Source organism: Gopherus flavomarginatus, chromosome 1, assembly GCF_025201925.1.
Source record: "Gopherus flavomarginatus isolate rGopFla2 chromosome 1, rGopFla2.mat.asm, whole genome shotgun sequence".
In the NCBI taxonomy this organism is placed as follows: Eukaryota; Metazoa; Chordata; order Testudines; family Testudinidae; genus Gopherus; species Gopherus flavomarginatus.
Window position 1 is genome coordinate 191,729,774 of NC_066617.1, and position 27,934 is coordinate 191,757,707.

Consider the following 27,934-nt stretch of genomic DNA (forward strand, 5'->3'; position numbering starts at 1 on the left):
ACCATACAGTACCTCAGCCTCCTGGCAAGTTGCCAACATGACCCTCAATTAACAGTCATCCAATTACACAGCAAGGTTTCTTCTCCTTTCTCACAGCACATAGTTCCTATAATCTATTTCCATTTTTATTGTATTAATCCTCCCTGAAAATCTGGGGAAGGGGAGACTTACAGGAGGCTTGGTGGGGGTAATTGTTCGGGAAATTTTCAGAGCTGAATGTAGTATTTGGTTCCCACAGTTCAAATGGTCCACCGCAGTCAGCTGAAAAAGAAAGCATTTCAGAAATATGTCACCTACTGCCTGTTTGTGCAACCAATTGCCCAGAAAGACCATGTTCCAGTCAGTAAAATTACAGGTCATACATTTAATGGTCACTTAATGGTATTTTCTTCTGCTTTATAGACCTGGAAAGAACAGCAACATTTTTATAAAGAGAATGAACTGCTTTCAACTTTACAGTAACAGTATAAATGTTCATAGCCAGATGGTGCTATTAATACACGATCCTGAACCATGGGGCAATACATGATCCTGAACCATGGGCAGTGAGGAGTCAATCTACTCCAGTGCGAGCACTAAGTCTCAGGAAAGCAGAATATCTAACAGAGCTCCTAAGGAACACAGCAGCCGCTCCTCTCCTTAGGAAGATACAATATGCACTACAGTCCAGGGCCAGTCAGCTCTACTGGCTGATGCAGAGGTGGACAGTACCATGATTCAATCAAAAGCCTTTTTGTAGATTCTATTGTTTATGTGGTTCTTGTGTGCTGCAAGTGTGACCACTCTTGGTGAAGTCCTCCCCTTGAACTTTGGCAAAGGAAATGGTCATGATCTGTCCCTTATTTGTTGATCAAGGATTTCTAAGGGCATTACATGAGAGCAAATACATGAAAAGACAGTTTTAAATGTACACTGTCTTGTTTGGCTGTACAATGTTTTAAATGATTGTTATTCAAGAATTACAACAACCCCCCCCATAAAAATTAATGTAAAGTTGGAATTTTAGTTAGCAGCATCTCTGTCATGTACTCTCTTTCTAAATGTCTTTGTATTTGATTTGCTAGCCTGGGAAAATACTGGATGTTCTTAGACACACCAAAGGTACTTTCCTTTCTTAATCCAATGAATAAATGGTTAATGGAGACCATGTGGAACTAAACTGGCAAAGTGGGCCAGATAATTTGCCATTTAAAAACTTGACAAATATGAATATGACAAATTTTTAATATATATGAAAAATAATGCCAAGAAAAAATTTTGGGAAAAGATTTAATGATTTTTCATTCAACTTTGGCCATAATTAAAACATTAACCTGCCACAATATCTTGCATGATTCCCTATACTTCTGTATTGCACTCCTATTTAAGTACCATAGTAAGATTCTAGGGCTGAGATTTTCAAAGTTGCATAAGGAATTTGGATACCTAATTCCCAAAGGGAATTGAGTTTCTGAATCTTGTAGGCAGCTTTGAATGTCTCAGCCCAAATGTTTGCATCTGAAAATATGGAACCAGTTTTGGTCTTGATAAAAATGGACACAACTCCCATTGTCTTTCAAGGAGCCACTCATGCTTACACTAGGTCTGGACATGTCCAACAGTGCTTTATTGTATTCAATTCTTGAGGGATACAAGCTGATTATTAGAAATATAAAATTACAGTGAGCTATTCCAGCGCATCCCTTACCATACTGTACTGCCAATCACTGGTATTACTAGTAAAAAGGAAAAACCTGCCAATCCTTGGTTAAGGCCATGCAAGGGATGGGAACAAGGGATGTAGGCTGTGCAGTGAGCTCCTGATTTCTACTGCCAGCAGAGAGTAGGATAGTTCCAGATGATGATGAGAGGGAGAAGAGAAATGTGCTTTGGAACTCACTTTAGTGCTCATCCAAAAGGATCATTTGCAATCCCCTCTATTGCAAACTACTAACTGGAGCATGCACCCAAAAAATCAGGGACCTGACTCTACCTCCAAACTTGCAGATCCTGCCCTATGAGACTAGTGTGGCAGCAGGTGCATTAACCAAGCCCTGTGAAAAGCTTAGAATTATTATTAGGAATTATTATAATTGTGTTCAATAAAGCACTAGGAGGGTATCCATCCCTACTCCTGTGCCGATGCATTGGTGGGTGAAAGGAAGAGTTCCTCCCCAGTGAGCCCATGAAACACAGGGAAGAATTTAGCCCAGTGCACTTAATAGTACAAATTTTCTAATCTAACCTTATAGAAAAGGCTTTAGCAATGCTTTCAATAGACTTTCAGAACTTATTTGTGTGTGTGCCTCCCCTCCACAAAGAACATTTCCTCAAGCCATGAGATTTTCTCTCTCCTCTGTTTTCTATGCAGCTGCTTTCCTCAGGGCATGAGAGGGACCTAGCTGTCTTGCTTAGCAGTGCATAAAACTAGCCTTGTCCTAATTTTAAGATGAATAATTTAACAGACTACAATTGGATTATGCTCTAAAAAAGAGAGCACTGAAGATGTGTCATTATTATTATTTCTATAGAGCCAAAAGTGTGCATGCCACCTTTGACAGTATGTAGCACCATTTGTTGATGTGAGCTTTTATTTGTTTTATGACACTGCACTCTCCTTCATTCCTGGACACAGAGCTAGAACAGAGGACTCAGGTCAGGAGACTTAGGGTGTAGTCCCAGCCCAATTTCTGCTTCACTGTGTGACCTGGAGCAAATCATTTCACCTCTCTATTTCTCAGTTTCCCCATATGTAACATGGAGATGGTAATACTTATCCACCTTTTTAAAACACTTCCAACTTTTGGATGTAAATGGCTATGTACGTGGAGGATATTATTATAGTGTGACTATACTGAACAAGTGTAGGAGTTATGTATAAAGTTTTTTTTTAACATAGAGTTTTGAGAGCTCTGCACATGTATCTTAGCCTTTCAAAATATATTTTAATGAAATATGTTAAGGTGAGTAGTCAGAACTCCATGCAAATACATCCAGACTTCAGTGGCATTAGTGAGCCTGCCAAAATGGTTGGCACTCGTAGTATTTATACTCTAAAAGGAAGAGTTTCAAAAGGGTCATTGCTTTTAAATATTTAAGAGCTACTATTTTAGATAAATTTCACATTAAACAGCTGGCTAGTAAGATATCTTTTATTCTTGGTCTAGCAAGATATGAGCTGTCTAGAGACAAATGATGGTAAGGAATTGGCAGAAGCACTTACAGTATCTTCCATTCTAATTATGATGATACCATTTACACTAATGGTGGTCCAGCTATTTAGAAAAGATGGTATGTATTCTGTAACAAAGCAACAAAAGACTTTTATTATACTGGATCTTTAGTATAGAAGTATTGAGAGTCTCTGGGTTAGGATAAAAGGGGTAAAAACAAGGGTGATGTCGTGCTAGGAATCTACTACAGGCCACCTAACCAGGTGGATGAGGTGGATGAGGCTTTTTCTAAACAACTAACAAAATCATCCAAAGCCCAAGATTTGGTGGTGATGCGGGACTTCAACTATACAGATATATGTTGGGAAAATAACACCACGGGGCACAGACTATCCAATAAGTTCCTGGACTGCATTGCAGACAACTTTTTATTTCAGAAGGCTGAAAAAGCTACTAGGGGGGAAGCTGTTCTAGACTTGATTTTAACAAATAGGGAGGAACTCGTTGAGAATTTGAAAGTAGAAGGCAGCTTGAGTGAAAGTGATCATGAAATCATAGAGTTTGCAATTCTAAGGAAGAGTAGAAGGGAGTACAGCAAAATAGAGACAATGGATTTCAGGAAGGCAGATTTTGGTAAGCTCAGAGAGCTGATAGGTAAGGTCCCATTGGAATCAAGACTGAGGGGAAAAACAACTGAGGAGAGTTGGCAGTTTTTCAAAGGGACACTATTAAGGGCCCAAAAGCAAGCTATTCCGATGGGTAGAAAAGATAGAAAATGTGGCAAAAGACCATCTTGGCTTAACCACGACATCTTGCATGACCTACAAAATAAAAAGGCATCATATAAAAATGGAAACTAGGTCAGATTACAAAGGACGAATATAGGCAAATAACACAGGAATACAGGGGCAAGATTAGAAAGGCAAAGGCACAAAATGAGGTCAAACTAACTACAAGAATAAAGGGAAACAAGAAGACTTTTTATCAATACATTAGAAGCAAGAGGAAGACCAAGGACAGGGTAGGCCCACTGCTCAGTGAGGAGGGAGAAACAGTAACAGGAAACTTGGAAATGGCAGAGATGCTTAATGACTTCTTTGTTTCGGTCTTCACTGAGAAGTCTGAAGGAATGTCTAACATAGTGAATGCTTATGGGAAAGGGGTAGGTTTAGAAGATAAAATAAAAAAAGAGCAAGTTAAAAATCACTTAGAAAAGTTAGATGCCTGCAAGTCACCAGGGCCTGATGAAATGCCCTAGAAATCCTAGAATACTCAAGGAGTTAATAGAGGAGATATCTGAGCCTCTAGCTATTATCTTTGGAAAGTCATGGGAGAAGGGAGAGATTCCAGAAGACTGGAAAAGGGCAAATATAGTGCCCACCTATAAAAAGGGAAATAAAAACAACCCAGGAAACTACAGACCAGTTAGTTTAACTTCTGTGCCAGGGAAGATAATGGAGCAAGTAATTAAAGAAATCATCTGCAAACACTTGGAAGGTGGTAAGGTGATAGGGAATAGCCAGCATGGATTTGTAAAGAACAAATCATGTCAAACCAATCTGATAGCTTTCTTTGATAGGATAACGAGTCTTGTGGATAAGGGAGAAGCGGTGGATGTGGTATATCTAGACTTTAGTAAGGCATTTGATACGGTCTCGCATGATATCCTTATCGATAAACTAGGCAAATACAATTTAGATGGGGCTACTATAAGGTGGGAGCATAACTGGCTGGATAACCATACTCAGAGAGTAGTTATTAATGGCTCCCAATCCTGCTGGAAAGGTATAACAAGTGGGGTTCTGCAGGGGTCTGTTTTGGGACCGGCTCTGTTCAATATCTTCATCAACGATTTAGATGTTGGCATAGAAAGTATGCTTATTAAGTTTGCAGATGATACCAAACTGGGAGGGATTGCAACTGCTTTGGAGGACAGGGTCAAAATTCAAAATGATCTGGACAAACTGGAGAAATGGTCTTAGGTCAACTGGATGAAGTTCAATAAAGACAAATGCAAAGTGCTCCACTTAGGAAGGAACAATCAGTTTCACACATACAGAATGGGAAGAAAATGTCTAGGAAGGAGTATGGCAGAAAGAGATCTAGGGGTCATAGTGGACCACAAGCTAAATATAAGTCAACAATGTGATAACTGTTGCAAAAAAAGCAAACGTGATTCTGGGATGAATTAACAGGTGTGTTGTAAACAAGACATGAGAAGTCATTCTTCCGCTCTACTCTGCGCTGGTTAGGCCTCAACTGGAGCATTGTGTCCAGTTCTGGGCACCGCATTTCAAGATGTGGAGAAATTGGAGATGGTCCAGAGCAGAGCAACAAGAATGATTAAAGGTCTGCAAACATGACCTATGAAGGAAGGCTGAAAGAATTGGGTTTATTTAGTTTGGAAAAGAGAAGACAGAGGGGACATGATAGCAGTTTTTAGGTATCTAAAAAGGTGTCATCAGGAGGAGGGAGAAAACTTGTTCACCTTAGCCTCTAATGATAGAACAAGAAGCAAAAATCACACTGGGTAAAAAAGCAACTAGAGCTTCCCCTGAGATAGTGCTTGGGGTGTGCTATAGACCACCGGGATCTGATTTGGATATGGATAGAGACCTCTTTAATGTCTTTAATAAAGTAAACACAAAGGGGAAATGTGTGATTATGGGAGACTTTATCTTCCCGGATATAGAATGGAGGACGAGTGCTTGCAAGAATAATAGGGGTCAGATTTTTCTGGATGTGATAGCGGATGGATTTCTTCATTAAGTAGTTGAAGTACCTACGAGAGGGGATGCCATTTTAGATTTGGTTTTGGTGAGCAGTGAGGACCTCGTAGAAGAAATGGTGGTAGGGGACAACCTTGGTTCGAATGATCATGAGCTGATTCAGTTCAAACTAGATGGAAGGATAAATGAATGTAGATCTGGGATTAGGATTTTCGACTTCTCGAGGGCTAATTTTAAAGAGTTAAGGAAATTAGTTAGGGAAGTGGATTGGATGGAGGAACTTGTGGATTTAAATGCGGAGGAGGCCTGGAATTACTTTAAGTCGCAGCTGCGGAAATTGACGGAAGCCTGCATCCCAAGAAAGGGGAAAAAAAACATGGGCAGGAGTTGTAGGCCAAGCTGGATGAGCAAGCAACTCAGAGAGGGGATTAGGAAAAAGCAGAAAGCTTACAGGGAGTGGAAGAAAGGCGAGATTAGCAAGGGAAGCTACCTTGGTGAGGTCAGAACATGTAGGGATGAAGTGAGGAAGGCTAAAAGCCGCATTGAACTGGACCTTGCAAAGGGAATCAAAACCAATAGTAAAAGGTTCTACAGCCACATAAATAAGAAAAAAACAAAGAAAGAAGAAGTGGGGCTGCTATACACTGAGGATGGAATGGAGGTTAAGGATAACCTAGGCATGGCCCAATATCTAAATAAGTACTTTGCCTCAGTTTTTAATAAGACTAGTGAGGAGTTTAGCGATGAGGGAGGGATGATAAACGGGAATGTGGATATGGAGGTGGATATTACCACAACTGAGGTAGAGGCCAAACTTGAACAGCTTAACGGGACAAAATCGGAGGGCCCGGACAATCTCCATCCGAGGATATTAAAGGAACTGGCGCGTGAAATTGCGAGCCCGTTAGCGAGAATTTTTAAGCAATCGATAAACTCGGAGGTTGTGCCGTATGACTGGAGAATTGCTAACGTAGTTCCTATTTTTAAGAAAGGGAATAAAAGTGATCCCGGTAATTATAGGCCTGTTAGCTTGACGTCTGTAGTATGTAAGATCTTGGAAAAAATTTTAAGGGAGAAAGTAGTTAAGGACATAGAGGTCAATGGTAATTGGGACGAATTGCAACATGGATTTACTAAAGGTAGATCGTGCCAAACCAATCTGATCTCCTTCTTTGAGAACGTGACGGATTACTTAGATAAAGGAAATGCGGTTGAACTAATTTACCTCGATTTCAGTAAGGCATTTGACACGGTTCCACATGAGGAACTGTTAGTTAAATTGGAAAAGATGGGGATGAATATGAAAGTTGTAAGGTGGATAAGGAACTGGTTAAAGGGGAGACTCCAGCGGGTCGTATTGAAGGGTGAACTGTCAGGCTGGAAGGAGGTTACTAGTGGAGTCCCTCAAGGATCGGTTTTGGGACTGATCTTATTTAACCTTTTTATTACTGACCTTGGCACAAAGAGCGGGAATGTGCTAATAAAGTTTGCGGATGACACAAAGCTGGGGGGTATTGCTAACATGGAGAAGGACAGGGATACTATTCAGGAAGATCTGGACCACCTTGTAAACTGGAGTAATAGTAATAGGATGAAATACAATAGTGAAAAGGACAAGGTCATGCACTTAGGGATTAATAATAAGAATTTTAGATATACGTTGGGGACGCATCAGTTGGAAGCAACAGAGGAGGAGAAGGACCTTGGGGTATTGGTTGATAGCAGGATGACTATGAGCCGCCAATGTGATATGGCTGTTAAAAAAGCAAATGCGATTTTAGGATGCATCAGGCGAGGTATTTCCAGCAAGGATAAGGAAGTGTTAGTACCGTTATATAAGGCGCTGGTGAGACTCCATTTGGAATATTGTGTGCAGTTCTGGTGTCCCATGTTCAAGAAGGATGAATTCAAACTGGAACAGGTCCAGAGACGGGCTACTAGGATGATCCGAGGAATGGAAAACCTGCCTTATGAAAGGAGACTAAAAGAGCTTGGCTTGTTTAGCCTGGCCAAAAGAAGGCTGCGGGGGGATATGCTTGCTCTATATAAATATATCAGGGGAGTTAACGTTAGGGAGGGAGAGGAATTATTTAAGTTTAGTACTAATGTAGGCACGAGGACGAATGGGTACAAACTGGATATTAGGAAGTTTAGACTTGAAATTAGACGAAGGTTTCTAACCATTAGGGGAGTGAAGTTCTGGAACAGCCTTCCGAGGGAAGTAGTGGGGGCAAAAGACCTATCTGGCTTTAAGACTAAGCTTGATAAGTATATGGAGGGGATGTTATGATAGGATAGTTTAATTTGGGCAATTGATCTTGGATTATCACCAGATAAGTCTGCTCAATGGTCTGCGGGGAGATGTTGGATGGGATGGGAACTGAGTTACTGCAGAGAATTCCTTCTTGGGTGCTGGCTGGTGAGTCTTGCCCACATGCTCAGGGTTTAGCTGATCGCCATATTTGGGGTTGGGAAGGAATTTTCCTCCAGGGCGGATTGGCAGGGGCCCTGGAGGTTTTTCGCCTTCCCCTGCAGCGTGGGGCATGGGTCGCTTGCTGGTGGATTCTCTGCAGCTTGAGGTCTTCAAACCAATTTTGAGGATTTCAATAACTCACTCCTGGGTTAGGAGTTGTTATAAAAGTGGATGGGTAGGGTTCCGTGGCCTGCCTTGTGCAGGAGGTCAGACTAGATGATCATATTGGTCCCTTCTGACCTATGAGTCTATGAGTCTATGAGTCTATGGGTCTAATGGGCTTAAACTGCAGCATGGGAGATTTAGGTTGGACATTAGGTAAAAGTTCCTAACTGTCAGAGTAGTTAAACACTGGAGTAAATTGCCTAGGGAGGTTGTGGAATCTCCATCTCTGGAGATATTTAAAAGTAGGTTAGATAAATGTCTAGCAGGGATGGTCTAGACAGTATTTGGTCCTGCCATGAGGGCAGGGGACTGGACTCGATAACCTCTCAAGGTCCCTTCCAGTCCTAGAGTCTATCAGGCTATGAGGCTATACCTGATATGCAGTGTTATTAGATAAAAGGGTCACAACTACAGAACAAGCGTACAATGGGTGATAGTTGAATTTCTCAAACACTTATGTCAGTTACTTTCACTTCATTGGATACCTATTAGATCATTCACATAATCTTTCTAAATGCTAAAACTAGGCATTTGTCTTTTCCATGGAACAATTTTTCTCATGAGTTATGATCTGACAAAAAACCTTTTCTATGTACAAGACATATACTAATTGTGTGTGCGTGTACATGTGTGTAAAGAATTAGAATATTGGAAGTAATTATATGTATAATCCTCTTGGTTGAAACTGGCTGTTTCTCTAATAATACTATTTTATCTGCACAGGATAAACATTTTAGATCCAGCGTCTTGAACAGAATGCACCATCCTGCACACCAAGAAAAAAACATCCGATGAAAGATTTTGGCTAAAATAAAAAGCTACATTTGTAAATCAATCACCAATTCTAAGATTTATGATTAATGCCAATTGACTAAGAAACTTTCATGCCTTAATTTCTTATGGAGATGAGGGATTTGTAAAAACAATACATATTGCAATATTCTGCTTTCTTAACAATATCCAATCTTTGCTTGTTTTACAAGATTTTATCTCTACTAACACTCATTGGCCCAAACTTTGTTCTTAGTCACATCCCATACAACACCACTTAAGTCAGTGGGGTTTCTTTTAACTATAGGCAGAAACTGAGTTGCTGTCTTTGAGGATGTGAAACTTACATTGTCAAAACTATAAGAGACCATCAGAAATACTTGGAGGTCATTCTCCATTGGTGACTGGTGCCCCTTCAAAAGTTATTATGTTCATTTCACAGAAGCATCCAAACTTCAGGCATCAAAATACATTTACCTCTTTAGTCTGCAAAACTGAACTAAAAATCTCCTGACAAGAAGCTCTATTAAGTGTAGAAAAAGCCCAGAAGAAAATGGCCTTTATTGGGACATTTCATCATTTCCATTTGGCAAACTTTATCTGAAGAACTAAAGATGAGAATGATAATGAAGGAGAGGTAGTAAAACATCTCTAGATTTGGGAGTGGAAGGAAGGCAGTTTTATTTGGACTTTTGGTGGAGTTCCCACAGGCTTATTTATTTATCATTTCTATTCAAAATCTGTATCAGTGTGATTCTGGTGTGTGAATCTTTCTGAGTCATCATGCATTGTATGTAAAAATGTTTTTATGAAAACAGCTTTGGGGATTTTTCCCAGTAATTTTTGGATATCTTATTCTATGATTTGATTCTGTGGATTTTTCTTTTGGGGAACGTCCTTTTGTTTTGTTGTTCAGAAGCAAACCAAAACCCCAGATTTTGTAAATGCACAGTGAGATAATCTCAACAGCCATTAGTGTGACTCAGCTAGTAGACAGGAGTCACATGAAGACAAGAGGTGAAATTTTATTGATAGAAAAAATCCTTAAACATTTGATACTCTATTTTTTTTAGGCACAGTGATAAAGGATGATTTATGTCTGAAATGTATCGTTGCCATCTCTTTTAAGTATACCTTTTGAGCGATTTTACTTATTTTTGTCCCAGAGTTAACTACGATTAACACAAATTTGGTGTCTCCTCACTTCTATTGTTGACAATTATTTACAACAAAAATAAAGAACATTGAAATTGAGGTTACAGGAAGAGTCATTTACCCTAAAGGAAGGACTTCCTCTATACTGTAATTTTCTTGCATAGATAATTGTTCTGTGTACCTAATTTTGGTCTCTGCCACTCATCGCATTCCACTTTTGGGCCTCAGTGGTTAGACAGGGATGAGCATTGTAGAAGGGCAAACAGTGAAAGAATGTGATCTTAATTACCTAATATGCAGAGCAATATATTTTTCATTGCAAGTTTAGCAGAATTAAGCAGTAAATTCCTCCACAGCCATTTAGAGACTGCCTGCACAATGGGAAAGTTCCTGCTGAGATTGTCCACAAAATTGTCGCAGAAGGAAGCTCTGGGACATAAGGAATGACTTAATATTTTCCTTTGATGGCCCCCACTAAATGGGTTCCTATTTGACTATTATTCTCGGCAAGAAATGTCAAAAGCTCTAAAAGAGAAAAAATAGTACCAGTAGTCTCACAACACGTATATTTTATGTAGAAATTATGCAGAGTTAGAAAATATGTCAAGTTAAAATTATGGTTTAAAAGGTTCATAGGGAAGTCTACGTTCTGTAGATAGGATCAACAACAGTGATGACACTGGCATTCTGCTATGAAACACACACACGCAGAGATATTTCAGCTGATCATTGGCTTTCTGAACCAATGTCAGTTGATGGTTTTAGCAGAGCAACAACAACTACCTTAAAATGGTATGGCTTGTTGTTGCTTCGGGCAAAATTTGACCTTGTGAAGTCTGAGCATAAGCCTCATTACTCACCGTCCTCTAAGTGCCACTCTGGCAAGGAAATACAGTAGAAAAGTAATTGATTTTACTCATGGCTGGAAAAAATATTGGCAAAATCATTAGTGGCCTTTATAAAAAATAGAGTATTATGCAGTTATTTTGGACTTTATGCTTGATGCTCGTTACCAGTAACAAACTGCAATCAACACTCATATTTTTTTCACTGATGACAACACTACAGCAGACATGCCAAACATGCAAAAAAACCCACAGAAATTGGGCTTATTTTTGGCTTAATTGGCTTGTGAATTGCTTGTTGACTAGTTTTTGGCTTGTAACTTGTTATTGCTTGTTGTTTCTTCTTCTTCTTTTTTTTTTAATTGTCTCCCTCCCAGTAAGCAGAGGCAAGGGGGGGAGCAGCAGGCCCATCATAGTCCCAGATTGGACGCCGGGGTGATCTAGTCACATAGAGTGTTGGGGTTCTTAGGGACTGGCTTGTTTGGGCCTTGTTTTGAAATGGGATTAGCTTGAGTTTTGGTTTATTGTGAAAGTCAAGGTGCTTATTTATCGCATGACAGTTGGCAACTTTGCACTACAGGATAAAGTTTTCTGAGCACTTTTGAAGACAGCTCTACTAATTAATCTATATGGGCCCAGCCCTGAATCCCTTACTCACATAAAGCTCCCTTATGCACTGGCCATAATCATAATCTAGATGGGTACAATCAACTCAGTTGCAAAAAGACTCTTAGTCATTTGCACTCTATTTGTGTGCTATGCTCAGTGTCAAAACATGATTTGAAAATGAGCATTCACAGATTACAGCAATGAATATTGCAAATAAAAATGTAGAACTGACAGTCTTATGCAAAAAAGCTACAGAAATGCTTGGCATTTCAATAGCATTTTGTGATACTAAAAAAGACAATGCCACATTTTACTGAAGCATAATGTCTAGCAGAAGAAATTGACTCAACTCAGATTCCTCTCATCTCTTGTTTTCTAACGTGACATTTGTAATGAACTCAGTATCAGTAATAAACTTGCACAAAGTCCATATCTGTAGTGCAATATTACTTTGAAGCACTCAGGACTTTTGACAGCTTAAAGAGTAGATAATTTTTAGTATACCTTAGATACAGGAATGCAACAAGAAAGCAAACAAGATATGCCCATAGTTTTCTACCATCTCGTGTCCGCAGAAAGCATACTTTATTTTCACTATGAAGGACAATCAGGGTGCTTATCATCAATTCCGTGAGGAACATATGCATTATATGTTACATGTTGGTCTTGATACTTTAGATAAATGATTTAATATAATATTTCAACTGTGCAGAAATTCAGTTCTTGTGTGATGGCATAGGAAAATGGATAAACCACAGTTCAGAAATGTAAAAACAACGAGGAGTCCTTGTGGCACCTTGGAGACAATGCCACAAGGACTCCTCGTTATTTTTACTGATACAGACTAAAACGGCCACCCCTCTGAAACCTTCAGAAATGTGTTATAGAGTTAAAACCAGGTCAGCACATAGCTGTCAGTGGTAAAACAGAAATCTTATACTGATTCCATCATCCCACAGATGGAACTGCTCTGTGTGTTGGTCATTTATCTACCATTAGAACATCCTTCAATGTTCTTTTGCATTATTTTAAAAACTGGTGGAAGTTTACTCATGTGCTTCAATCTTAAAAACTTTCAATTTCTAATGCTGCTCAAATGGAAAAGTATGTATACGGATTGAAATTAATTAAGATAGCTTCATCACACAGCTCCATGAACCAAGAACAATCCGTGTTCTCACTCAGTGAACACCATATTGCTAGATAATATTATTGAAAACTCACTGAGAATTTTACATAAATGAAGGCCTACAAAGCAAAGAACTAAACTAATTTATTATGGTGGTTAATATTAATTTGTTGTCCAAGTTTAACTTTGGACACAGAAACTTTTTTTGAGGTTTCCTTTCCTCTTATATTCATTGCAAGGAAGGTTTAAAATTAATCTTTTATCGTATAACCAGAAAGTTTTAGTTTGCTTTCCTTTACTAATGCTTTACATTTAGAGGTGATGGGATTTTTAGTGGAATGTCAATATTAGTAAACAGTACTTTGAGTGATAGGAAACCCAGCCAATAAATTACCCCCGTTATTTTAATTTCAGACCATCATTATTTACTATATGTTGTCAAGATAGCAATTAGAAGGATTTATACATGACATTAAATCCAGTATGAAACAAGATTCTTGTGTACTTATTGTTCATTTCAATTATTTCATACCTTCTGGGCACACATAAAGTGTTTTTTCTTTTTAATTATCAAAATTCTCACGACTTTTCTCCAAAAAAAAAAAGAAAAAAAAAGCCCTCCAAAATAAAACAAAATAAATTGTCACCATTTTTTGACCAGTTCTACTCATATGTTTACTAAAGCACCTACTAAGGCACCTACTAAGGCACTCTAGCCTACAGAGTTAATATCAGATATATTGATTCTACACTGTGTTATATGCATGTTCTAAACACAAGTTATGGTCGCATTTAAGATTATTTAAAAAAAAGCCCTCAAACAATATAAATTCCAAAATTTTAAATCTCTGTGGTCTCCACACAATGGCTCCTGTGAACTTTCCAGGAATGGTGTAGACAGAGGAGTATGGTGTACCAGAAAAGAGGTTTACAGCCAATGTTTTTAATGGCTCATGAACTTTAAATTAAAGTGTTGTTCGGGAGGAATGTTTGGATGGTGCCCTCAAACCTGGGTGGTCCTGCTGTGCTAGTTTTTGACTCTAAAACCAGCTTGGAACACTAGAGACTTGCCCATTTGAACAAGGAAGTTATCTACCAAGCACAGAGATTTCAGCTCTATTAAAATACAGATGTGCATACATACTCAGAGCTCTATGAAATTTTAGCCATGTAATCCCTTACTGATGTCAGTGTGTTGCATGGCCAAACCACCTGGTTACTCTGTAATGCTTTCAAAATATAAAGTCTAATATAAACATTAAAATAAAATTCCAGGAAACCTCCCTTTCTACATATTATTGAGACAGGATTTGAGTTCTTCAGTGGACCTTAAAAATTTAGATGTCAACAGAACTTTGATGATATATGCCAGCTAAGATTTTGACCCTTGATTTGCAATTACAAACAAAAGCATAAGTAATTAAAGAGTTGAAAATGTTTAAAAGCAAATATATTCACAGAAAATAAACATATACTTCACTTTAAAACTGACTTACTGGGAAGTGAAGGTGGAGTAGTGCTTGTTGGAACCAAAGTTGGTTCTGGATAAATACTTTCCTTACACTGTCCACTTATCAGTCCAATGTCATCCAGGGCAATATCACTTAGACCTGGTTTTTGAAATGCATCAAAAATAACCTGGAATTCATGGAAAACATAAATTTAGAATGTAATGCTAAATTATCTAGCCATCTGTGCCTTCAGAACAGATTTTCCCTTCTTTCATGCATTTTTAATTTCTACCATAATCTCTGGTCTGGAATTCCATTGGTGGGTCACTAATGAGAAGAGATAATTCCCTGCTAGAAAACTCTGTGAAACAGCACTAGGCAAGACTAGATTGAGGCTCATGCTTACAAACAGAGAGATCCGCTGTATATCAAATGAGTCAGGTGACTGAATACACAATTCTATAATTTCATTATCTATATAATGAAGTTTTCACACACCGAATCTGAAATCATTATGGTTCAAATTCTCTGCTGGCCTTAATTGGCTTAGCTCCTTTGATTTCCAAGGAGCTGCACTAATTTAATCAGAAGAGAATTTACTGTTGTTATTGTGCCCCAAACCTACTGTTACCTGCAGCAGGCCTATTACCAAATATTAAGTGCTGGTGATCGGAACAGCCAAATGCAATATTCTTCATGGTGTTATAAGGAAACCCATATTTCCTGGAAAACTGACTATACTCATATTACAAAAGCATTTGTTTGCTCAGATGGTAACTGCAATCTTTAGCATTCTTTTCCTGCAATGGTTTTGCTCAAATGGCTGCTCATCTTCACCACCATAATAAGACTAGTCATCCCTAATACTTATGGAATGGATTTGCTGTCTAATCCAGAATAGCTGAAAGAATTACCTAGTGTGGTTCTACTATAGACTAATTCTTTTTGATACAAGTAGAGTCATTTTTTTTACCTGACTGGATATAAAAATATTTCCTTTCGAAGCAAAATTCAAATATATAATTATGTAATTAATTGGATGAACTATTTGGGAATCTAAAGTTTCTGGTTGAATTTCATTAGGGACAAATGCTTCGTATTTCATTCATTGTCAAGGTATTTCAACTTTCAATCAAATTTGGATACGTTCTCAGATTTCCCTTGCTGTGACCAAGAGCTCTCTTTGGATACAAAGCTAGCTGTCCTCAGACAGCAGCAAGTCTCCCTGTCCTATCATATCATCAACAACAATAATTTAAACTCTAGAAAATACACAGTCCAGTTCTGAAGCCCCAGTCTTCTGCATACTAATAATTATTTGACAGTAAGTGTTAGTAGACAACAAAGGATATTGCTTTTGCAGATGTGGAATACTGCAAATGGTTCCAAAGGTTGTTGGAAAATAAAGTGAAAGAAAGTTAGCTTAAAGTAATAACAAAGATTAATAGCTTAACAAACCTTAAAGTCAGATGTTTCATTTAATGTTACTTGTCCATAATTCCAGTTGTTTCCATAATTTCCTTCTTTCTGGAAAACTGTTTTTTCCATGTTATTGCTATTCACGATGTTAATACTTAAACGGTAAACGTTAGTACCATACATATGATACCTGGAGGGGAAATACCAAGATTTTATATTATCCTATCAGACTGGAATTTATCCAGATGAGTGAATAAAAAGAAATATCATACCGAAAATACTAATTTAAGCTTTTCATTGCATAAATAACTTTATGAAGTCAAAGACGGGTCAAAAACTAAAAGGTTTTAAAGTATTTTCACTCTATAAATTCTGGGAATTTGTTTCTAATATCCCATAGATATTTGTAAATTTCTACAATAGAGGGTATGTAAAGAATATCATATTCAGACTCTGATAACTGATATTCCAAACATATTTTGATTATGACAGCATCCCTCCAATATGTGTCACCAGACTTCCAGCATGTGTCATTCTGAAGGACTGGCATCTGAAAGCTCAACAAGCTAGAATGGTATTATAATATGAGGTTTTAAGCCTCATGACTTCATTCATTAGCCACATGCTAAAGGTTGCCAATCTCTGCTGTAGGGCCTGATTCAAAGCTATCTGGAGTCAATGAAAGACTCTTATTGACTTTTGTGGATTTGGATCAATGTCCACATTGTAATTTCTTATGGAACTGAATAGTTAGAAACTTGGAGTGAAATCCTAGCTGCAAAATTTCCATTGACTACAATAGGGCCAGGATTTCACTAAAGGAATCTCTAGTTTGTCCAAACTCTTTGGAGAACTGTTCTTCACTCCTGCCGCATGGTTAAGCCAGGTTGTAGACTTTGAACCAATTGAACAAATAATTTATGACAAAAAATACATTTACATATGATTTCATTCTTAATTAAAGATTATACTTAGTAATTATGTAACTTGCAGCTTACCAAAAACTTAGACAAAATTGATCTGAAGCCGGAACTAAAGGCAAGCTAAAAAGCCGAACTCTCTGCTGTCTTGCTGAAAGTCCTATGGGTGTTGAAATATAAAATCCTGTAAAACAATAAATATCTTTCATTGGTAATCAAGCTGATGAAGTTTGATGATGACACTAAATTATTATGGTCAAGAAAAAGAATCTGGTTAGTAAAAAATACCAGAAACAGCAGTGTTAACTGAAGCTAGAGCGAAATACACAGAAAGAGTGGGGAGTGTCACCACAGCAGGTGAAAATGTAAGTGTAAAATTATGTATGTTGGTAAGAAATAGTTTTAAAACTTCTTATATATTTTAATGGGCCATTAACCTGCACAATAACTGAGAAATTACTCAAGGGGTGAGAATCTGTCCCCACTGAAGTTAGTGGGAATTTCACCAGGTGGGGCAGGATTTAACCCAAAGAGTTTATAGTGAATTAATCAAAGTCTGCCCTTATCACAGTTGTACATGCTTTTGGAGGGAGATTATTTCCCACTTTGTACCCTCCATACCATAAAATGGGATGTGGGGGGAGGCAAAAAAGATTAGGACAATAATTTGTCATAGATGGAAGCAATATCAACATGAAACATACATTGTTTGGTAATGTGTTTGCTAGAGTTATGTACATTAATTCTTTGAGGCTTGGAGCCCAAACTTTCTTTTGCAATGAGAAAATGCTAAATGGGGTAAAATTAAGTGGAGAAACACTCTCATTTCAGATCAGAAAGACAATGTTATCCACAGAATTAAGAGTCCTAAAGGCGAAATTCTGGTTCCAGTGATGTCAACAAGAAAACTTACAGATGCTAGGATTTCACCTCTGTTGTATAGATGCTTCATGTCTGCAAGATTCATTCCAATACATTAAAGATTGGTTTGTAGAATGAAATCCATATTAGGTCCTTCATTTCTGTATTGATTTAGAGATGCTCATAATCATGGATTTGTAGAATCTAAGTCGACTGTGATCATCTAATCTGACCTCCTAAATAACACAGGGCACAGAACATTCTGCCCCGCAAAAAAAATCACTAAAGAATATCTTTTAGAACAACATCTAATCTTGATTTTAAAATTGCCAGCAATGGAGATTCTGCCACAACCCTTGGTAACTTGTTCCAATGGTTAATCACTCTTACTGATAAAAATGTATACCTTATTTCAGGATGGGCAAACTTTTTGGTCTGAGGGCCACATTGGGGTTCTGAAACTATATGGAGGGCAAGTGTAGTGTATTAAATTGCTCCCCATAGGAATGTGCTACTTATGGTGTACTACTTACAGCTGCCAGTCCTGATACTCCATAAGTAGCATATTTCTACAGGAAGCAATTTAAAACACTACACGCTGCCCAGCAGGTGCTTAAAGCCCCGCCACCCAGAGCGCTGGGGATATGGTGAGCTGAGGCTACAGAGGAGGGGGCAGGAACTAGCCTCCCTGGCCGGGAGCTCAAGGGCTGGACAGGACGGTCCTGTGGGCCACAGTTTGCCCACCTCTGCCTTATTGACACATTTGTCCAGTTTCAACTTCCAGATATTGGATTGTGTTATATGTTTCTCTGCTGGATGAATACATTGAATGAGGGTCATGTTAATTTTATATCAGTCTAGTTTTTTGTGGCACCAAGTCAAATGCCTTACAGAAGTCTAAATATACTACATCTACACTATTACCTTTATTAACCATACTTGTTAATTTCCCCGAAAAAAGACATGGTTAGCTTGGCAGGATATATTTTCCATAAATTCATGTTGAATGGCATTCATCATCATTATCATCATCAATGTTCCTATTACGCCTCTGGCACTTAGGGCAGTGAGGAAGCTCCTCCACTTCTATCTGTTTCTGGCAAGTCTTTCAATGGTTCCCCAGCTGTGCCCCAGGTTTTCCAGCTCGGCTTCCACAGCTCGTTGCCATGTTGTTTTCAGACAGACTCATTTTTGCTTGCCTTTAGGTGTCTATCTTATTGCCACTCTGGTGATGGAATCAGTTTCTATCTGAAGCACATGACCGATCCATCTCCAACATCTCCTGGCAATAATGGTTCTCAAAACCTCTTGGCTGCACTGTGTCCACAGATCTTGGTTTGAGATTTTTCTGGGCCAAAAGATACAGAGGACTTTTCTGAGGCAAGTTAGATGGAATGAAGACAATTTGGACATGTCATACTTTCTCATTCCCCAGCATTCTGCACTATAAAATAATGTTGAAAGTACAGAGCTCTGATAAATCTTGAGTTTGGTTTTGTTTTTGTTTGTTGATGATTTCCAGACCATATTTATGCTCCTGAAGGTGTTCCTGGCTTTATTGATTTTGTTCTGGGTGTCCTGGCTTGTTCCACCGTTCTGACTGATGGTGCTGCCCAAGTATGTGAATGTTTCTACGTTGCTGAGAACATAATCCTCTATCCGTACTGGTGATGGTGAGGCAATATTAAACGTAATGATATCTGTCTTATTGCAGTTGATTTTTCAGTCCTATTTGCTGGCTGAATGTATTGAGTCGAGTTGTTTTTTCTTGTATATGGTGTTGGGTATGTGATAGGAGAGTGAGATGATCTGCAAAGTCCAGGTTTCAAGGGATAAGAAGAGTGTCCATTTAATACCTCTTTGCATGTCTTCTGTTATACGCTCCATTACTCAGTCGATGGCAACGTTGAAGAGGATTGCAGACATGAGACACTCCTGAAATACTCCTGTTTTGACTTCAAAACTGATCTCACTGTGATCAACACTTCATGTAAAGTTGAAATAGAAGCTTTTGATGATGTTGATTATACGGAGAGGGATTTCATATGTGCTGGTCCTGTGAATGCTATCAAAAGTCTTCTCAAAGACTATGCAGTTTATGTAGAGTTGCCATTGACATTCTAAGCATTGTTCTATTATGTTTCATAGAGTGAAAGTCTGGTCTGGGCATCCACGTATTTTCCAAAAACCAGCTTGCTCTTTTCTGAGAATGCTATTGACTGCCTCTGATATATGTTGGACTATGATCTTATACAATACTTTGCTTGGCATACATACAAGTGTGATACCACGCCAGTTATTACAATCACAGAGTGTTCCTTTCTTTGGTACCTTCAGTATACCCCCATTGGTCCACTCATTCAGCACTTTTTTCCTTTCCCTGACTTGTGTAAATAAAGGGGCCAGAATAGATGCTGCTAACTCAGAATTTACCTTGAACAATTCTGCATTCAAGTTATCCTTGTCAGGAGCTTTCCCATTTTTTAAGGATTTCATGGCTTGAATGGTCTCTTCCTTAGCTGGGGTGTCTGTGTTGATATCAAGATCTTTTTCTGCCTCCTGGATGTTTGCTTCCTCTTTAGGTGGTTCCCTATTCAGCAATTCTTTGAAATGCTCTGTCCAGCACATTTCTGGTTCTTTTTCAGTTGTTAGTAGGTGTCCTTGTTTGTTCCTAATGAAAGAGTTTGTTGGTGTCTGTCATTTACCACTGATAAACGGCGTCATTTTGTAGACAGTTCCTTGTTCACCATGAGCAGCTGCATCCTCTGCTTGTGTTGCCAGATTATGAATATAATGTCTTTTGTCTGGTCTCACAAGGCGGTTGACCTCCCAGTGTGCCAAGCTACACTGTTTGCGGTATTTGTCCTTTAGCTTCTGGGATTTTGTGACCAAAACTTATTTTTCAGGGCTCATCTGGTTTCCATGATATTCCATATGCTGGGTGTAATCGACTCCTTCCTTCTCTTCTGCCTGTAGCCTAGACAGGCTTCACTGCTCTGTTTATAAATTGCTGTTACTTTGTCCCACTTCTTGTTGATCTCCTCTTCTGCATTCCCTTCCTCTTCATCAAGGTCTGCAAGTGTTTGAAACCTATTCTTTAACTGCAGAACGAAGGCTTTCTGTATTTCAGGGGACTTTAGCTTGTCAATGTTATAATCTCTACATCCCTTGTTTCATGGACCCACACAAGGTGGTGGTGGTCACTGCCAATATCTGCATCTCTTCTCACTTTCACATCAGTCAGTGAGCGTCGCCACTTGCCATTGATCATGATCTGGTCAATCTGGTTCTTATCTCTGTCATTTGGAGAACACCATGTCAGCTTGTGAATTTCATGATGTTGAAATAGGGTTCCGCCGATGACTAGGTCATTCATATTACAGAAATCAGCTAGCCTTTCTCCATTTTCATTCATGATGCCACATCCATGTCTTCCCATTGCTCTGTCATTGTCTGTGCTGTCCTTACCTACCTTGGCATTCAGGTCTCCCATGACGATAGTTAGTCATGGCGTGGTAATCTCTAACTCCACCTGTAGCGGAAGGTAGAATTTGTCCTTTATTTCTTCATCACTGTCATTTGTCAGAGCATAGCACTGAATCAGCGTGATATTATTATGTTTCCTTTTCAGTCTGGCTCTCATAAGTCTGCTGATGGACTTCCATTCAAGCAGGGAATGCTCCACTCCCTTCTTCAAAAGGGTGGCAATACCCTTCCAAAATTGTCCATCATTCCATCCAGAATAGAGCAAAGTTTCTCCTGATGCTGCTGTTAATCTTCCTGATCCCATCCATCTGTTCTCGCTGACACCCAGGAAGTGTAAGCTTTAACATCTCATCTCCGCTATGACCTGAGCTAGCTTTCCGATTTTGTACATTGTCTGTACATTCCAAAAAACAAGTTTGTTTTTTGTCTTGGTATTCAGCACTTCAGTCTTCATGCCAGTGGCTTCCTTTTGGCTTTCACCACTGGCAGTAATACGGGTCATTGACTCCTGAAGGCCATCAGACACAGTAAAGGTCGATTTCTCTATCGCTGTTTCCATAGCATATTTTGTGGTTTATGAGACAAGGTTGTTAGCCCTGTGCCTAACCCCCAGCCTGGAGGACTAGGGTATCTGTTTTGTCTGGCCCCTCACTCACAGACCAATCCAGCATGATTGAACCTACCAGGAGCAAAAAACTCCCACCAACACAGACTCTGGGGATCATTAGAGCATGCAAGCTGTCCCGCCACAACAAGGCATGGACACAGAGGACCCTCCTTTAATTATTTATTAATCAAGTCCCATATCAGCCATTCCATGATCCTCAACTAAATTGAAAAAGTTGTCTTTAGAAGTAGGTGAATGAGAGATGAAACGGAAACACGTCATCCCTATTTTGAAAATGTTTGCAAATATTTCAAGCAATGTACTTCTTTCTGACCTTGATTCATTAATTCTCTGAGCAATCTGAATCAATTTGGGAAACTTGTCCAATAATACATATAGTTTTTCTTTGGAGCTTGTGCTGTTTATATGTATTATTATGTAGCATGCATCATTTTGGCATGAGGACTGGCACCGTATAATACAACATGATGTGAAGAAAGTGAGGTGAAGGTTAAATCTAATTTAAGTTGAAAGTAAATCTTTTATAGTGTAGGTTTGAAGTATTATGCTGATTTGGTTCCGAGGATTGTTGAACGTGTATTATCTCTTTTGCTTTTTTGGAGAGAAGCAAACAAAATTGAACGTTTTTAATATCTGTGTATAATGCAAACTCATATGTTTACATCAGACTGAGGCAGTAGAAATCTGAATGTTGAAATAATGGTAATATTGCATATAAGAATTGTCAGTTTAGATCTAGTGAGATGAAAGAGGAAACATCTAGAATAAATGAAAAATTCAGAGTTGAAAATCACTGCCAAATGTTTTGCTATATGAATTCCATGTTATTTCAACTGATTTGGCTTGCAGAATTTGAGAATGAAAATCAGATACTGTTCTCAAGACTGTTTAGGGAGTGTACATTTATGTATTACAGCCAGATTAATACTTTATATCAAATAACATATTGGGTAATTTTGCCTTTTTTTCTTCAAGTAACATATTTTTGCAGATTAAAATTTTTTGTATTTAATTAATCACTGAATAAATTCTGAATAATTCTCAGTCTCACAAACAGTTTGTTGCAATGATTGACAGTGAAATTCAAACTACATTGATTAGAATTGATTGGGCTGACAGATCATATGGGAATATTTTTGTTTTCCCATTGAATAAGCATAAACTTCAGATTCAGTTTTCTAGAATGAGTATTCACAATTACTAATTCCAAATGTGCAGCCCATGAATATTCTCTATTTGTTTAAAATTAACTTTTTTCTTTGGATGTTCCTTTTCTTAAACTCTTTGCTATAATTTGTTCTTACCTGACAAGTTGCCATACGTATGATCATAATCAGGGCCAGACATAAAGGGAAAGGTAGGCCCACTAATTCTCTCCCATTCACTATCATCTTCTAAATCTTGAATCCAGTAACAAAAGCCATCTTCAAAGTTGCAGTTAATTTTTTCATTATCTGTGAATAATATCAGATAAGAGCGTGAGATTGATGATTTCATCAGCATGTCCAACTGTGCATTTTTATGAAAAAACAGTTTGAATTTTTAAGAGTGCCTGTGAGGATTGCAACACATGGCCATTTTTGATTCACTCCGCTCAGGAGCAAAATTATAAATTTGAAACAGTGTATATGTTTTCCTAATGAGCCTAAACTCCTTCACGTGCTGCAGTATCCATGGAGTTGACCCTAAGTGCTCAGGCACTTAAGAATTCCTTTGATGCTTGATAGCTCAACAATATCCCATTCTCTTTTCTCCTCCTTTCCTCGGGTTCACTCCAGCATTGTTCCTTTAGAAGGCTTCCACAATTCTTTTTCTTTCCCATACTATCTTGCTCAGTATTCGTCCTCAGTAGGAAGGGGATCTTGTCTTCTGCACACTATACCTTCTATTGCAGCTCACACCTTATGCAAGGGTTCCCAGAGCACAGGAATCTTGGCCAGCCAGCTGCCTTGTGTAGCTGTATTCTTCCCCAGGGTCATGCCCTCCTCACCCCCATTACTCAAAAGGCAGCATCCTAGACAGCAATCACCTGTCCAGCCTAGGACTAATTTTTTTCCTGACTATCTGGAAACATCTAAGTTTAACTCATGTAGTTGTCCTTCATTTGTCACAAACAGATTGGCTACATTTAAATTTTCTTCCAATATTTCTGTTGACTGAAGCTGATATGCTCCTCTATTTCTTTTAACTGTTCTAGGACCATCACCCATTGCAATGAGTTAAGCCACCTGTAACTCCACAGTTTAATTCAACCTCAAGTGAGCAGATACTGAACAAATGGTAATGCCAATGATTTTCAATTGCTCATTCTTAAATATATTTCTTATGACATATCCATGAGCTTTAGTTTTATTAAACCTATAATATAAATAATATTATAATGTCTTGATACTGCAATCAGTTTCACATAGGCAGATCTTAAGGCTACACAGATTCATGTGGAAGTCAATGGAGCTTTGAAGAAGCAGAAGGGCTCACCAATATGGATCCAGATACTTACTGCTTAGCTCACTGGTATAAAATGCGGTATATGTTGCTTTGAATCCATTATAATTTTCAGAATAATCTGTAATAAACTCTGCTGTAGCCTCATCAGAAAAAATGTAAACTGTTCCAGGATTTGTCCCCCAGAGCGAAGCTAAGAATAAATAAATAAAAAAGCAACGATCAGTTACAGAAAGTAATTCAGTGTCACTTAAAATGAGTGGTGCTATTATAAAAAGAGAGTGAGCATGACTGTTTCTTTCAATTCTGAATAAATCCCTCTTTACAGAAGCGGTAGCTCTATCTAAAAAAACAAACAAAACAGCATTTTTCTAATTAGCTAAAATATAATTACTTTTGTGAGGTAAAGCTCTGCCCTCAGATCTGCACATCCATCTTTAACTTCAGCACAGATGCCAGCTAGTGAACAAAGTATGTTTTCTAATATAATGACTGTAACTAAGCTATGGTTGTGATTTAATTGTATTTTGCAATATCTAACTATTCACATATTAGCTCTTCAACTTCATACTTATTTCCCTGTAAATATTCTGGAGTTTTTGATACATGTATAAAATCCAAAACTCTAAGACCAGAAGGTCGACTACGTGATTTCATTACTTGAGCTTATCCCCATGGTTTGGTAATTAATATTTTTATTTTTAGAATCAAAGAACTTTAAATACACTACAATTACTTTGTAGTTTTATTTTTTAAATAATGTATACATCATAAAACTATGAAAAATATAACAAAATCAATTACAGTGTAGTCAAAAATCATATATGACTGGGAATTCTAAAAATTATTTATGAAACTAAAGGGGTAATGCAATAAGTAACTCAGTCTTGTAGTTAGCTTCCTGGTTATGAGCATGAGCCAATACCCAACTGAGGTCAATGGAAAGACTCAAATTAACTTTAAGAGGGCAAGGATACCCCAGTGGCTTGAGCACTGGCCTGCTAAACCCAGGAACCTAGACAAATTAGAGGATTGGGCCAAATGAAATCTGGTGAGGTTCAATGAGGACTAGTGCAGAGTCCTGCACTTAGGACGGAAGAATCTCATGCACTACTACAGACTAGGGACCAAATGGCTAGGCAGCAGTTCTGCAGAAAATGACCTAGGGGTTACAGTGGACGAGAAGCTGGATATGAGTCAACAGTGTGCCCTTGTTGCCAAGAAGGCTAACGGCATTTTGGGCTGTATAAGTAGGGGCATTGCTAGCAGATCAAGGGACGTGATCGTTGCCATCTATTCAACATTGGTGAGGCCTCATCTGGAGTACTGTGTCCAGTTTTGGACCCCACACTACAAGAAGGATGTGGAAAAATTGGAAACAGTCCAGCGAGGGCAACAAAAATGATTAGGGGGCTGAAGCACATGATTTATGAGGAGAGGCTGAGGGAACTGGGATTGTTTAGTCTGCAGAAGACAAGAATGAGTGGGGATTTGAGAGCTGCTTTCAACTACCTGAAAGGGGGTTCCAAAGAGGATGGATCTATACTGTTCTCAGTGGTAGCAGATGACGGAACATGGAGTAATGGTCTCAAGTTGCAGTGGGGGAGGTATAGGTTGGATATTAGGAAAAAACTTTTTCACTAGGAGGGTGATAAAGCACTGGAACAGGTTACCTAGGGAGGTGGTGGACTCTCCTTCCTTAGAGGTTTTTAAGGTCAGGCTTGATAAAGCCCTAGCTGGGATGATTTAGTTGGGGATTGGCCCTGCTTTGAGCAGGGGGTTGGACTAGATAACCTCCTGAGGTTCCTTCCAACCCTGATAGACTATGATTCTATGAAATCTTTAAAAATATGCCAAAATGATAATTTAAAACTAGGGTGATATAGATATGTATGTACCAAATTATTCCCTTCTACATTTTTTTCCTTCTTAGCAGAATGGAAACTCTGTGTGGAAATCCCTTGTAATTTTTCCTTCATGGGATATGTAGTGCCCCATGGAAGAGGCCAAGGTTCTATCCCCTGGATCTACAGATCCTGGAGAGAGCTAATGGTGGTAAAGTGCATATGGGTGTCCTATGCCTTTATGCTACCACCAGATCTTTTCCCCAACAATTCCTTCAGATCCTGGGAAGCATGGCTGCTGCAGAAGCAATACTACCAAGGGATCTCCCAACTGAAGCTTCCTTATCACCCACAAAGTAACCATGTGTGTATTAGGGTGAGGTGAGATAATGTCACAGAGGCAGAATTGCATCTTTCTTCACTATATATCCCTTTCTCCATCCAGACACTGTTTGTAGTGCACATTTCCCTTCTCTTACAAAGGCAACACAGACTATAATGATAAGGAAACCTCCCAACGTTTTCTCTAAATATGTATTTAAACCCCTTATCAAAATATGGAAGTTCTTCTTCGAGTGATTGCTCATATCCATTCCAGTTAGGTGTGCGCACCGCACGTGCACGCTCGTCAGAAGATTTTTACCTTAGCAACTCCGGTGGATCGGCAGGTCACCCCCTGGAGTGGCGCCGCCATGGCGCTGGATATATACCCCCGCCGACCCGTCCGCTCCTCATTTCCTTCTTACCGCCCGTGTCGGTCATCGGAACAGTGGAGCGCAGCTTAGCTGTCCTCCACTTCCCTAGCTTCTCTCTGTTAGTCTAATCTCTAGTTGTGAATAGTTGACTTAGTTCTTAGTATCTTAGTTTTATAGTTTACAGTCGTTAGTTAGTTATTGTACATAGTTTAGTGGGGTTGGGGCTCGAGCCCTTCCCCGCACCCGGTGCTAGGCCCATGCCCGGTTCACCAGGCTTTAAACCGTGCTTGGCCTGTAAAAAGCCGATGCCCACAAGCGATCCCCACGACTCTTGCTTAAAGTGCCTCGGGGAATCGCATATCTCCGACAAGTGCCGCATTTGCAAGGCCTTTAAGCCGCGGACTAAAAAGGAGAGGGGCTTTCGGTTAAAGACTCTCCCATGCCGCGACACCAATGCCTGTGGTACCGTCAACTCCGGTCCTGAGAGGGCCGTCGAGTCCGGTCCAGGAGAGCTCCCCGGTGAGACCCGTGGTAGAGCTGATGGTCCCCTCCACGCTGGAGACATTCTCCTCGGCTAGGGACCTTATTACCATGACTGAATCGGCCCTGCCTCAACCCCCGGCACCGCCAGTGCGGGTTCTCCGGTCCAGAGGCAAACCTGCCGCTATCATACCTCCTTCGATGGAGTCAATGAGCCGGCACCGATCCCGATCTAGATCTCGGCACTGCTCCAGGTCTCACAGCCAGTCCCGATCTCGATGCCGCTCGCAGTCCCGGCACTGCTCATCCAGGCGGCACTGATCATACTTGCGGCGCAGATCCACCTCTCGTCCCAGTCGGTACTCTCAGTACCGCTCCGGCTCCAGGTACCGCTCCTGGCACCGAGACTTTCGCAGCCAGTCCTGTCATAGACGATCGAGATCCAGGTCGACCTCCCGGCACCGCGCTGGTTGCAGGTCCCAGTCTCGGTACCGTTACGATTCCTGGTACTGATCCCCGGCACCGAGGAGATCTCCAACGACGGGAGCGAGGGACTCATACCAGCCTCGCTCGGCTCCTCCATGGCCGTCCCGTCAGCCATTCCTGTCCTCTCAGGGGGATAGTGTATATGCCCCGGACACTGACGTGCCTGCTGCCGTGTTCAGCAAGCCCCAGCC

The 27,934-nt window shown here is 39.5% G+C and overlaps 1 protein-coding gene across 1 annotated transcript in view; it reads right to left on the reverse strand.

Moving 5' to 3' along the window:
• TMPRSS15 (transmembrane serine protease 15) overlaps positions 1 to 27,934 on the reverse strand; it is a 90,162-nt gene that overhangs the window by 32,082 nt on the left and 30,146 nt on the right. Inside the window, exons 9-14 of the mRNA XM_050937118.1 lie at positions 24,294 to 24,431; positions 23,098 to 23,247; positions 16,897 to 17,002; positions 15,938 to 16,088; positions 14,525 to 14,666; positions 172 to 261 (exon numbers count right to left, since the gene is read on the reverse strand). Coding sequence (XP_050793075.1) covers positions 172 to 261; positions 14,525 to 14,666; positions 15,938 to 16,088; positions 16,897 to 17,002; positions 23,098 to 23,247; positions 24,294 to 24,431 — 777 coding nt within the window. The remainder of the gene's footprint in view (positions 1 to 171; positions 262 to 14,524; positions 14,667 to 15,937; positions 16,089 to 16,896; positions 17,003 to 23,097; positions 23,248 to 24,293; positions 24,432 to 27,934) is intronic.